At 39.4% G+C, this 12,555-nt stretch overlaps 1 protein-coding gene across 2 annotated transcripts; it reads right to left on the bottom strand.

The window, feature by feature from the left end:
* Positions 1–761: 761 nt before the first annotated feature.
* ZNF830 (zinc finger protein 830) lies at positions 762–12,302 on the bottom strand. 2 transcript variants are annotated; one of them, XM_064443241.1, is made up of 11 exons: positions 12,080–12,302; positions 11,850–11,940; positions 10,613–10,733; positions 10,023–10,056; positions 8,451–8,671; positions 8,031–8,121; positions 7,284–7,347; positions 4,489–4,569; positions 3,066–3,142; positions 2,870–2,930; positions 1,074–1,183 (listed from the first exon to the last, which is right to left on the bottom strand). In XM_064443241.1, the coding sequence occupies exons 1-11, from the start codon at positions 12,208–12,210 to the stop codon at positions 1,181–1,183; spliced, it is 975 nt and encodes a 324-aa protein (XP_064299311.1). In that variant the 5' UTR covers positions 12,211–12,302; the 3' UTR covers positions 1,074–1,180. The 2 variants fall into 2 exon arrangements, with proteins under 2 accessions (XP_064299310.1, XP_064299311.1); XM_064443240.1 differs by lacking the exon at positions 2,870–2,930 and having other exon boundaries at positions 762–1,183; positions 12,080–12,280.
* Between the last annotated feature and the right edge of the window lie 253 nt (positions 12,303–12,555).

Below are 12,555 nucleotides of genomic sequence, written 5' to 3'. Positions count from 1 at the left end.
GATTTGAAATGTTTTAAGATTTGAAAAAGTAAAAAAAAAAATGCTACATTAAAAAAGACACTTACCAAAGCTCAAGGTAATTCTGCTTCCCATGTCCCAGTCTTGTCAAGTTTGTTGGTTCTTGATTTTACTTCATCTGTGTTTATTCAGAACAGAAATCAACTTTAACGCTCTCCGTGCCCAAGATGGTATCTTAAGAAAACTTCCAGTATTTGCAGCAAGATAAATGATTTTACCTCATTACTTTCCAGTGCGGCACCTTCCTCTCTGGCATTTTGTCTCCCTTTCATGCAGTTATGCCAATATGTAACCACGATGTTTTCATCCCTCTGGTTCAAGAAATGTACAGTATGCTACACTATGGCTGCACTAAGTAAAAAAAGATACCCTAAAGAAAAATATTCAGCACTGCCTATGGCACATCACAGAGCATACACTGTGGAGAAGCTGGAGCTCAACATTTCTGAGCTTAGCCCTTACATGCAACAGAGAAACTGTAATAGATCCTAAAAAAAAAAGTACATATTTTATTGGGAGCTGGGACAATGGATGGAAGAGCACTTACAAATTTTAAGAAAACATCAATGCATAATATTTTCCTTTCCCTAACCCCCAGCCTGGGAAAACTCCACACACTATCACTTTTGCTAGTCCTTTCCTTCTATAGTCAGTAATCCAAGTCTCAAAATTACCAGATATATCTAATGCTTCCAAAACCTTCCTGATTCTTCAGTTACTTATTAATCCCATGAAAATACCTCTGGTAGGAAACCAATAATTTTAATAGGAAAGGTACATTCAATATTGTAAAACATTTGCAATATACAGTTTTTACAGCAAGTAATACAACATTGTACATCTACAAAGATGATTTTTTTAATACACTTGGCTCTTCACTGTCTCACGATCCTCTCTAAATAAATATTTAATAGAAGTGTCTCACTTCTAACAATGGAAGTAACACCACAGATGGAGAATATCAGTCACGTTGCAGAAATGCTACAACAAAGCCCCTTTCACCCGCCAGTCTTGAGACAGCAAATCCTGCAATTCCTCTTCATCTTCGCTACCAATAGCCTCATCCTCTTTCTCTTGAGTTGCTTTTAATCTCATGGCTTCCTTTAACTTCTCCTTCATCAGATCCTGGCGGTTACGCAAAAGCTCTACACGGCGATAACATTCACTGTTGAAAAGCAAACCTATTAATACTTGCAGCCTTTCCACATTAACTGGATTTTCTACAGTGCTGGGTTTTGCTTCTCCAACTTTGGATAAAAAACAAAAGCTCCACAGCTTCCCATCAATTTAAAAATAAGCTTTCAATATGCTAGTGCACCTCTCTGTGTTAATCAGGTGGAAACAGACCAGAAGAGAGGTGTTGTCAGTTCTCTAGCAATGAGATCTAATCCAAATATTTAACAACTGTGATACCACTACAAATCATTAAAGACAGAACAAAACAAAAACAACCAAAAAAACCCAACCCAGAACCAATATTCACTTCCACACAAGAACAGACACCACTCTTCGCTCCACTTACGGTTTTTGTAAGTGGTAGGACGTAAGATACCAATTTTGATAACTTAGTGGTGGCACCTCTGGAAATAAAAAAGCAGCACAAGTGTTCAGATCTTTTATCTGCTTACTCTGTGCTGTAACAGAATATGTTAAGTAATCCACAAGCTGCAGTTTATCATTTACTTAAAAATTCTGTCCTTGAAATACATTTTATAACAATTATTCTGGCCGTTTGTTGAAAATGCCAAGTAGTAACAGCCTCATTTACATACATCTTTCCTTCTTTCATTCCAATTTGCTAGGAAGAGTCAACAGGAAATATTATTATCTGGATCCTGTTTCCCCTTGCATATCTGTGATACGATTACTTACAGGCAGTCACATCTGAAGATTTGAAGGCTAAAGGAAAACATGAATGTCACTGGAAATTAATTTGATCTTGAATTTAAATCAAAATAGCCTGCATTTAAATGCACTCAGAAGACAAAGCTACAAAAACAGTCTTTAAAAATCTACTTGGAACTTATTTGGGGAAAACTAATTATGGTAACAAACTTGAAATTTTCTACAAATTTCTGAATTTGGTTCTATGTATTATAGTGTCCTCAGCTACTGGTCAAAATGAATGCTCAAAGACAGCCAGGTTTAGCTCAAGCCCTCTCTAAAATTACACAAACATTATTAAGACACCCCTGTATTACCAAAGCTCAGTTTGACTCCAACGATACTGTTATATGCTGATACTCTGTAGCACATAATATCTGTGTAGCACATAAATCTGGCTTAAGTGTTGCCTTAATTTTTGGTCTCTTCTTTTTGTTGCAAGGTTCATTAACTTCAGAATTCATCTTTTTCTTTTCAACCGCTAGCACTGCCATAATCACTGTTAGTCAATGTGTTAAGCTACATGATAATGGTAACGATCTGTTCCACTAAGCTGTATTTCAGGTCACTTAAACTATCCAACCACTACACCTACCACTTAAACAAAACAAAGCAAGCCCCACTTCATGTCATGAAGTGCATCATTCTGCAAAACCTTTAAGCAAACTTCTATTAGAAAAAAGGAGAGAGTCACAGAACAGGGCAATTCCATTGCAGCAAATGGATGGTCAAAACACGAATCTCCTTAACAGAATTTTAACTGCAGTGCAAATATCAGACTTTTTTAGAAATATTCACATAAATTCTACATCGATTGGAATTTACAGAGAAATACAAATTAAGACATTTGACAGGGGGAAAGGGGACAGTTCGAAGAATTTGCCTTATGTTGCTTTATTTTGCCCACGCCCACTTGCTGTACTTTCAATAATCCTATCACATTCTCCCTCTGCAAATAATTACATACCTTTGCACCAAACTTCATGTTTTTCTTAGGTATCATTCTGCAATTTGAGGGGGTCTTTCTCCTTCAAATATTTAGGTGGTTAATGAAAAGTAGTATCACAGAAGATTAGAAATAAAAATGTTTTTGTCACTCTAGTCAAATAGTGATCCATTACTGCTGGAGAACAGAAAGTTTGAGGAAAAATTGATCTACTTACATCTGTTCGTCAATTTCTCCAATCTGACGATCTAGTCGCCCCTCCTCATCCTCTTCTGCTACTATTGCTTCTGAAATCTAAACCAGAAAAGTGCTAAGAAAATTCACCTTCATCCTGAATTCCACTGTTGTTCCTTTTTGATGTCTGTGTCTTCCCTTCCTCCCCTCTACCTCAAGTCAATGTCAATCTCCTATACATATACTCCCACCTTCACAAAAGACTCTGGAGGCAAATACAGGAAAAAAAACCCGATCTGGTTTAACTTGAAATGGAAACATTTTTTTCTTAAAAGTTAAAAGTAGTTTGGCTGCTTTGGGATTAACCTTTCAAATTTTTCAATACACTACTATTTGAAACTGAATATAAACAAACTACGCGCATCCAAAGTCTGAGGCTGAAATAGGAGCTATATTCCAATGGTTGGCACTTAGTTACACAAGCTTGTTGAAAGTATTGGTTAAATATTCCCACTAGATCCCGAAGTGTTTCTAACCTGTTATTTTTTTCAGCATATACTTTCTCAAATCTGAGTGTCTGGGAGATGCTATGCAATCAATGGTCCACGCATAACTGAGAAGATTCCTTCTAAGCTGAAGAATTATCTGAATGGCTAATGCTAGCAAAATGTATCCACCACTGCTTTTGTATGAACATTCGCTCTGTTTATAGTGCTGACCACTTTAAAATGAGCAACGATAAATTTCTTTGCACCACTTTTCCGAGCGGTTGACGTATGAGCAACTATTTACAATTAAAATGTAAAAACTAGCAAATCCTCTAGGGGAAGACTGAGAACACCAGGTATCTTTAGTGACAGTTTTATATTGTACGAAAGGGCAGACAAAAACCTGTTCCAGGACGACTTTCCATGCGATGCTAAACAGTAAAAAATGGAAGTACAGAAAAACCGTAGCCAACTTATGTGTCTCACACACAAGATCTTTTGTCACTTTCCCAAATTCTGGGGTTCCTTTCCAGCACATTTAAATTAATCATAAACCCCAAGTTACCGACACTTTATAGATCAAAAGACAAACAGGTGGTGTTTTGTTCTGTTTTTTTCCAAGGTTAAAACATGAATATATCTAAATACGTCTAAAGAGGAGCCCACAATTATGTCCTGTTTGGATACAGGACGCTGATCTGAGGAACATGCTATCTTATTTAAATACAATTTATCAAATGTGTCTAGATAGATATTGATGACTGGATCCTGATCAAAAGGTTTTTCAACTTAATTTATCTTAAACGGAAAACAGAAGGAACCCTTTGCTCATTTATAAAGTGCATTTAACCACACACTGCATTGCAACAAACAACCGGCAAATGCAGATGTCAGTCATTCTGCAGAGCTGCATGAAACTGTTGTTTTCCTTATTGTGTATAGTATTTAGAATCAATAAAAATAGATTCCATTACTTACTGTGTTGACCTGTCGCATTGCCTTTTGAAATTCATCCCATTCTTTGTCCATCTGATCCTTTGGAGCATCAACTTTTCGCACCTAAGGAACGTGAAAAAACAGGCTTATTAACAATCTATGTCTAGTGACTCTTTGGGGCACTGTAAAACTGGAGAACTAGGGCAAATAATGCTGTGTTCTCAGAAAAGTCCGGTCAACATACTTCAGTTTATGTGTATGAATAAGAGTGCAACTGCACAATTGTTTTGGAGGAAAGAATCTGATTCTACTCCTGGATTAAAACAACATCCTTGACTGTAGCATTAAAGAATAATTGACTAAGAGTGGATGGGGCGGAATGTTTGGATTTTAAAAAATTACTACGTCTCTTAATTTGATGGTCTGTAATTTCACTATGTCAGGTGATAACTTTTACATTCTTCTGTAAGCTGCCTGTTCAATCGTATATAGCAGCTATCTCACAAGCCAAAAAGCAGTGAATCATTTGCCTTTGGCATAACATAAAATACCAAATGATTCAGTCACTGGTCTGACTAGATTTCAAATCTAGTCTAATTTTATTGGCTAACAGAAGAAGTAGTACAGCTACATACCGATTTTAACAACATGCAAAGCTTTTTCTTCTGTGGTAGATGGCATTAAATACTAAGACAAGAAGACCGAAAACGCAGTAGCTGTAAGAATGCATTTAAGATCTACAACTAAGGTAATCAAAACCAGACTGTGCTATTAATACAAGCAAATAATCAAGGTAATCTACATGTATAACCAAGACTTCCACAATTCAAGACTGGAAGGTGTGGCATGTAACATATGTTAGATGACAGATCATGCCTGGCTCTGGACTGGGTGGAAATTATATTCTCTAGCTAGGAGAACTAAACAGTTTGAACAGAATAATTAATGACACCATCTTTTTGCATTAGTTTTATTTTTCCTTTATTCATTCCTCTCTTTTGGTAACACATCAGTCATTGTTGTGGTAAAGACAACAGTTTGGTATGTTTTGTTCGCAAGCGATTATACAAAATCCAGTAGTATGAATTAAGTTTAGAGAATAAATTAGAAGCTTCCAAGCAAACTATGTACTGGGAAGTAATAGTCATCATTTCATTTTTCTGTTCTGTGATTATTTCTATCATATGTGTATGTACTGTGTTATTATGCATTGTGGTTGTCTTTTGTAATTCATAATTATTTGTATTTCTTACAATAAATTTAAACTCTAAAGATACTATTTCTCTTTGAAATATTTATCTCAACCAGAGTTTATGCTTTATAAATTCCTGATGTAACGAACCAACATTTTTCAACCCCACAATCTCCTTTCCAAAAATCTGTTAATTCTGAAAAGAATTATTTTGTCTATGATTCCAACACGGAATCACTGCAGCCATCACAATATAAGAGGTTACAAATATTTTCCTTCCCCTGCGTATCAGCTAAACTTAGAGAGGGCTGATTAAAAAGACCACCTGCAAGCAATTCAAGGAAGAGCTTATTGGAACATGTATCCACTTGTAATTTTTATCAGCTGAGGCAATGACCAGAACAAAGATCACTAACCAGTGTCCTCACAGATACAAACAGATTCTCCTTTGCCTGCTAGGCGTTCCCACCTTCTGCAAGCTTCTCACCTCATGGTGAAACCAAGTATTTTAAAGTGTAACACAGCAATTAATCATACGCAAAAAAAGTGTGCATCTTTCAGCTACATAGTTCAATATTCAGAATGTCATTACTCAATATACTATTCACATATGCCAAAACGTGGTCATGAGTGGTGCTAAAAGAATCTTGTCAGAGCAAATAAGAGACACCTAAGCTTGTAACTGTGACAGTGGAACTAACTGAACAAAAAGAAGCGTTATTTGAAAGGTCTCTAAATCAGAAGTCAACCTCACAATCCAATTTAAATACACCAGCAGCCTTCCACAGTGTGAAAAATATACTCGACGAAAATAAAAGAAGACCTTGAGCCTACGATACAACTATTTTGATACAGAAAGCAGGAAAGTCATCAAACCTGTGGTAAATTTTAACCCACACCCACCCCCCAAAAAAAAAAGCTGTCTATGTAAAATATCAGTGTTTATTTTGGTCATAATTTGGTACTGTGCAAGTTGAAGGAAGTATGAATGACTTTGATCAAAATTCCAAGAACTTCAGTTGTGATTTTTTTGAGAAACACACTGAATGTGCACCTCTTTTCCAAGCATCAAAAAAACCCCATAGCAGTAAAAGACAAGAGCGTTGAAAAACAAGATCACTGTCGTAGTACGCCAGTATCAGAGATCACAGCGTATGCCACAATCTACCTATTTTCTTTTTCACAGGATGCATAGTATCAGTTGCATAGTTAACTCTTAGCGCTTTTCAACAGGATCTCTCAAAGGATGTTAGAGAACTATTTTTATATCCTCAATTCATAGACAGAATTGGATGTACAAATTCAGTGAAACTTTTTTCCCGGGGCTACTCAAAGAAATAAAAGTAATAGGTGGATTGGCCAAACGACAGTCCAGTGTTTTGGCCAACAAATAACACCTCTTTAGTTTTCTTTAAGAGCCACAGAGGAACCATAGTCAAAAACACCCTCCGAGAGATGACATAGCAAGCTCTTCCTGGCCCCTCTGTCCCTTCTCATGTCTTCTAATTAATACGAACCAAAATAGTTCAGTCATTTTCTTATATTCTGGTATGACTGGTTACCTGGAAAAGCATCTTCACTACTCAGAAAATCATTACAACTGGCAGAAATAAATCCAGCAGCATAAATTGAGCAGATCACTTACTTTTGCATCCACTTCAGGATCATCGAAGAAACCTTCTGGCAAAGCTTCAGCAGTGTTTTCTTTCCTGAAATGTTTGATTTCTATTACTCCAAGTTAACGCTTTACAACCTGCTTTATTGTAGAGTTTAAAATAGTAAAAAATAAAATCCATGATCTTTTACAAAAGGACCTAGAAGTTACACAAGTTAGTTGGTTTTTTTTTAATGCACCAAGTTTTACCTACAGCCATCAAAACTTGTTTCTCCAGTTTGGTTTTATCTAACCTACAAGGAACTGCACAGACAGGTTTAAACCTCACTGTCAAACAAGAGCTTAGGCTTCTTAAACTATTCTTTCCAGTGTGCTGAGCACCCAAACATTTCAACAGCACAGTCTCTACTTTTGAAAGCCTAAACCACTGCCTAAAAAAGTGCCCAAGTGAGCTGAACTATTACTACAGAACAAGCAAATGGTTTTCTTTAAACAGTTAAAAACAGTGGTCGACACTAAAGTTCAGAAGTATGCTGTGTTAAAAATTGCCAATAGAGATGCCTAACAGACACTGCATGGCAATGCTCCATCTCTTATCCTGCCCTTAGGGTATGAAATACCAGTCTGAAATCATCCCAGATGCTGATGTGCATACAAACTATTTCCAATACAAGTTAACAATATGACAGATTTCTAAGTGAGCACAGTCTGTATTTCCTGGAAGGATAATGTTTATTTACGTTTCCAAGTTTATCAATATTTTATTTGACTGCTTACCTTTCCACTATCTTCTCTTGTATCTCTGCTTTCTGTATGGATCCTGAATGGGAAACTATAGGAGCAGCTGTAGCTTTGTTGTCAAAAAAGTCTGTAAGAAAGGACAGAAGCCTATGAACAAAAAGAACTGTTCAAGCTTCTTCATAAAGTTCTGTCTAGAGGGGAATTTCAATTAATAGCTTACTGAATCAAGGGAAGAACAGCCAGACATCATTTCAAACAATTAGAACACAAAATCAATAACCATGCTGAGAAAACACCACACAGTAATAAACTAGCAAATAATCTTTCTCTACTTCCAGTGTAACACACCCTAACCAGCTAATAGCAATAATTAGAAAAGCAAATGAAAACCCTTCCATCATCAGTTAAAACACAGCTTCTCCTCACTGAATCACTTCCTATTTCAGTCATCATTACCTGCAGGCAGAGAATTAGCTACTGCTTCTTGAGTTGGAGGTGGAATTTCAGTTTTATGTGTGGTACAAGATTTGTTTGATTGATCTTTTTCCTCCTCTTCATCATCGTCGTCGTCGTCGTCGTCGTCATAACTTCCTGACAATAAACTGGGACCTGCACCCTTTGAAAGCTGTTCGTTTGTACTATCTTGCTTTGTTTCATCAAAAAAATCGGCTGGTAGCCTAGTAAGGAACACACAATGTAATTATTTCAAACTTCACAAAAATCAGTTACAGCCTCGCACGTGAAGCCTATTCAATCTGTGAGCAACACAATCTTTTAGATATTGTGCAGTATCCTAAACTGCGCGGCTGCTGATGTAACCATTGCCTGAAGGCAGCACATCCTCGTTGCTTTCTTTTGAAGTTCCCCAGGAACACTCAGGTTAATTCTGAAAGCACATATCAGTTCCATTTTTGCGTTTGAATATTCAGTATCAGAAACATTAATGAAATTATAACAAAGTGTGTGGGGAATGGCAGCTCAAGTAACACTATTACCACATTCAAAGTTATTTGCATCTGTACACCTGCTGTGAACACATTAAATACAAAATTCGTAATTCAGAGATCATATTAATGTCATGTAAACCGTGATAATCTTCATATATAAACACAACTACTTATTTTGGGTACCTACTGCGGCTCAGAACTGCAGCTTAGAAGGGCCATATGGGCTCAGCAATGAGAAAATCCAGATTTGGTCAGAATAGCTGGAGGCCTCCAAGCCAAACATTTTTCCAGGTTATATTTTAAAATAATCATACCAAGCAGTTTAATAACGAACAAACCTCTCAACTGTTAATTTTGCGCACACACTCAAAATTTCCACAAGGTGTCTTCTACTGTCAAGACAACAGCACATAATATCTGCGCAGGATAATAATAAATTATCCAGTGAAGAAACGTACAGGAGACCTGCAGGCTTCGTGTAACATTTACCAATCCCACAAAGATATCCAAATACTGTCAGAAATCTTTGGTGGCAGTAAGATGCTTAATCCAATCCCCTGAAGTCAAATATATTCCTCCATTTGTGAGAGTGCAAGATATGCATTTACATAAATTTTAAGTGACAGAAACATCTTAACAAAGATTTGTTGATTACATTTATTAGTAGTTTTTGTGAATAAATATCATTTATTCACATACAGGCTTAATTTCAGACTACCACCTCTACTGCAGTATGCTAGCATTGAAGATTGTGCCATGCACTCTGATCTAGTTATTTTCATTCTAGCAAACTGTGTAACACCAGTACATATTCATCCTTAAAAGTCTAAGAGTGACAGTGAAATAATTCCTGTTTTGTCACAGACCCTAGAGTTAACACTGTGATTTTCTCATCTGCACTGAGGAAAATGCTGCCATGTTTGGGCATATATACCCATATTAGAAAATTAGCAGAAGCAGAGATCTGCTGATTCTCTGAATCTTTACCCTTGGATAGGAAGGACAGACAAGGAAAAACAGGTTAAGAATGTAACAGCTGGTACAGTTACAAAAAAACCCACATGTAATAAGATTTACTTACCCAGATGTAGATGTATGTGGCTTTTCGTCTGTACCTGCGTAACAACCAAGAGTCACTTCTTACAACCCATACGTTTAAAAGAAATATCCCTCAAATAAAGTCTTACCACACCCATACATTCACAAATGCAGACTTTCATATATTTCATAGATTTACACGTTCCGTAGCACCACGGGAAAAATATTAACTATCTTTTCATTTAGCATGAACTTAACACACAGGACTTGTGGTAATCCAGTGGCTCGATCCCACTGAAAAGGAGTACCACCACTTCTGAGCAAGTGCTTCTACTCTTTAACTTACACTGTTTCTTGTTCTGTTTTGACAAAGCCCACAGCCCTATGACCTAATTAACCCAATAACCCAGAAGAAAACTAGGTAAACTACCAAAAGTGCAGTTTTCTCCTGATCAGTTTGCTCACAGAGCAAGAGCAAGACAGACTTTTTCCCTTTTCAGCAGCAAGAGGCTGACATTAACTCAACAGTCTCATGTATTCACGCTCGCTTCCGTGAGAAAAAAACCAAGAACATTCAAGATGTAAAATGGCTAGATTCTGGCAAGTGCTTCATAAGTATTTTTCTCTCCTTACCTTTTACTTTCTTTAACTCTGTATTTTCTGTGTCAACAGATTTTCTCTTGACAGGATGAGACGATGTGCTTGCAGCTGAACCAGTTGCCGTCTGCTTTGTGCCTTTTAATTCTGCAACTCTCTGTAGAGAAATACAAAATTCAGGAGGCTTTCCTAGCAGGAACTTCTGGATTGCAACTTAAAACACAGCTCTTTTACAATACTTTATTAAAATGAGCTAATATCTTGTTATAACAAGATCACTGAAATAGACATCATGGATACAGAAACCAAGACCAATGTTTCTGTCAGCCTCTTGAATGATGTGACACGGGGGCAAAGGAATTGACACTTGCACATGGGAGGCTCTATGAGCGAGAAAGGAACTAAGATCAGTGATATTTACAGCAGTAACACGCTGGAGGAAAGAGCAGGGAGGCTGGACTCATGTGAAATGTTAAGTGTCTTAAAATTAAAACACAGCAGTAATATTAAAGGTGTGTCACTGCCTCATGACAACGATCTACCCAGAATGCAGGCAATGAACTAGGAACGCCTCAGTTCTTTTAGTCTTTTCCTCAGTACTTGCAAAATGAAATGCAACCTCTCCATTTCTGTTAATCAGCAGCAAAATTTAAAAGGATTTAAAAAAAAATAATCAGACTTAAGGTTGCATCTAAATTACAGGCTCCCTGAAATTGTTTTACAAACGCTTCACCTTTACTGCTAGATTATTTAAAAACAAACAAACAAACAAACAAAAAAAAACAACCAAAAAACATGTTTTTTTTAACAACGTGTAAGCTGCTGCTTGGTAACACACGGGTAACAAACTAAACCCAAGGAGGGTTTCCAAGCCCAACTACGGACAGCTGCGGACAGCTGAAAGTTGTCGCTAACGTGGGAACAGCTTCATTTTAAGGATACACCCCTTGAAACCCACGGGGCGATTCTCTCAAGTGCCGGCCTTTCAGCGGGTACGGAAGTTTGAAGAAAACAAAAGCAGAGAACGCAGCCAGGCTTGTTTTCACGCTGCTCTCTGCTGGCAGACCCTCAGCTGTCCCATAGCAGCGCACACCTCCAACGGAGCAGAGCCCCGGCCTCCGCTAACGGGGGGTCGCCCCGCCGACCTCCCCTTCCTCACGCCGTGGCCAGTGGCTCCCGAGCGACAAAAACCCGCCCAGGGCCGGGCTGAAGCCCGCGCCCCCCGCTCCGCCAGCCGGGCCCGCCGCGCCCCCCGGCCAGGGCGGCCGCTCACCTCACGGTGCTGCTTGCCCAGGACGTGCGTCTGCCACAGCAGCTCGCTCTTCACGGGCGCGTTGCACAGCGCGCAGCTCAGGTGCCCCAGGCTGTTGTACGTGGCGGCCGCCGTTAAGGGAAGCAGGGCGCTGAGGCGCGGGACCCCGCCCCTCACCGGCCACCCCCCGCCCCCCCCCCACCCCGCCGCGCCGGGCCAGCCCCCGAGGCCAGGGCTACGGGCCCCGGTACCGAGGATATTTGGCGAAGGGCGAGTCGATCCGCTTCTTTCCCGCGTTCTGCCGCTGCTTCTCCCGCATGAGGCGCCGCAGCTCCTCCTGCCGCACCTGCTTCCGCCCCGGGCCCACACCGGCCGCCGCCATTTTCTCCCGGCGAGCAGAGCGGAGGGGCGGCGCGCGGCACGCCGGGGCGGGCGGGGCTCGCCCGCGGCCACGCCCTCAGCCTGGGGGCAGGGCTTCGCCTGGTGGGCGGGGCCAGAAGGCCCGGTTCCGCCCCCCACCCGCAGAGGAGGCCGGGGAGAGGCAGAAACATAATTGTCTTGACGGTGGCGCAGAACTAAATTCTCTGGCTTGATCAGGTTTTCACTAGTTAAGCCTTTGGAGCACCGTCAGAAGCAGAGAGGCACTGTAACCCGGCTGAATAAATTCACATCTCTGAGTAAATTCCCTAAGAAGTGCTCCCGAAGCCACCTGCCCAAAATAAGTAAA

The sequence above is a fragment of the Phalacrocorax carbo genome, chromosome 2 (assembly GCF_963921805.1).
Source record: "Phalacrocorax carbo chromosome 2, bPhaCar2.1, whole genome shotgun sequence".
Taxonomy (NCBI): Eukaryota; Metazoa; Chordata; class Aves; order Suliformes; family Phalacrocoracidae; genus Phalacrocorax; species Phalacrocorax carbo.
Note: the sequence above shows the minus strand (reverse complement) of the source record. Positions and strands in the feature narration are given on the sequence as shown.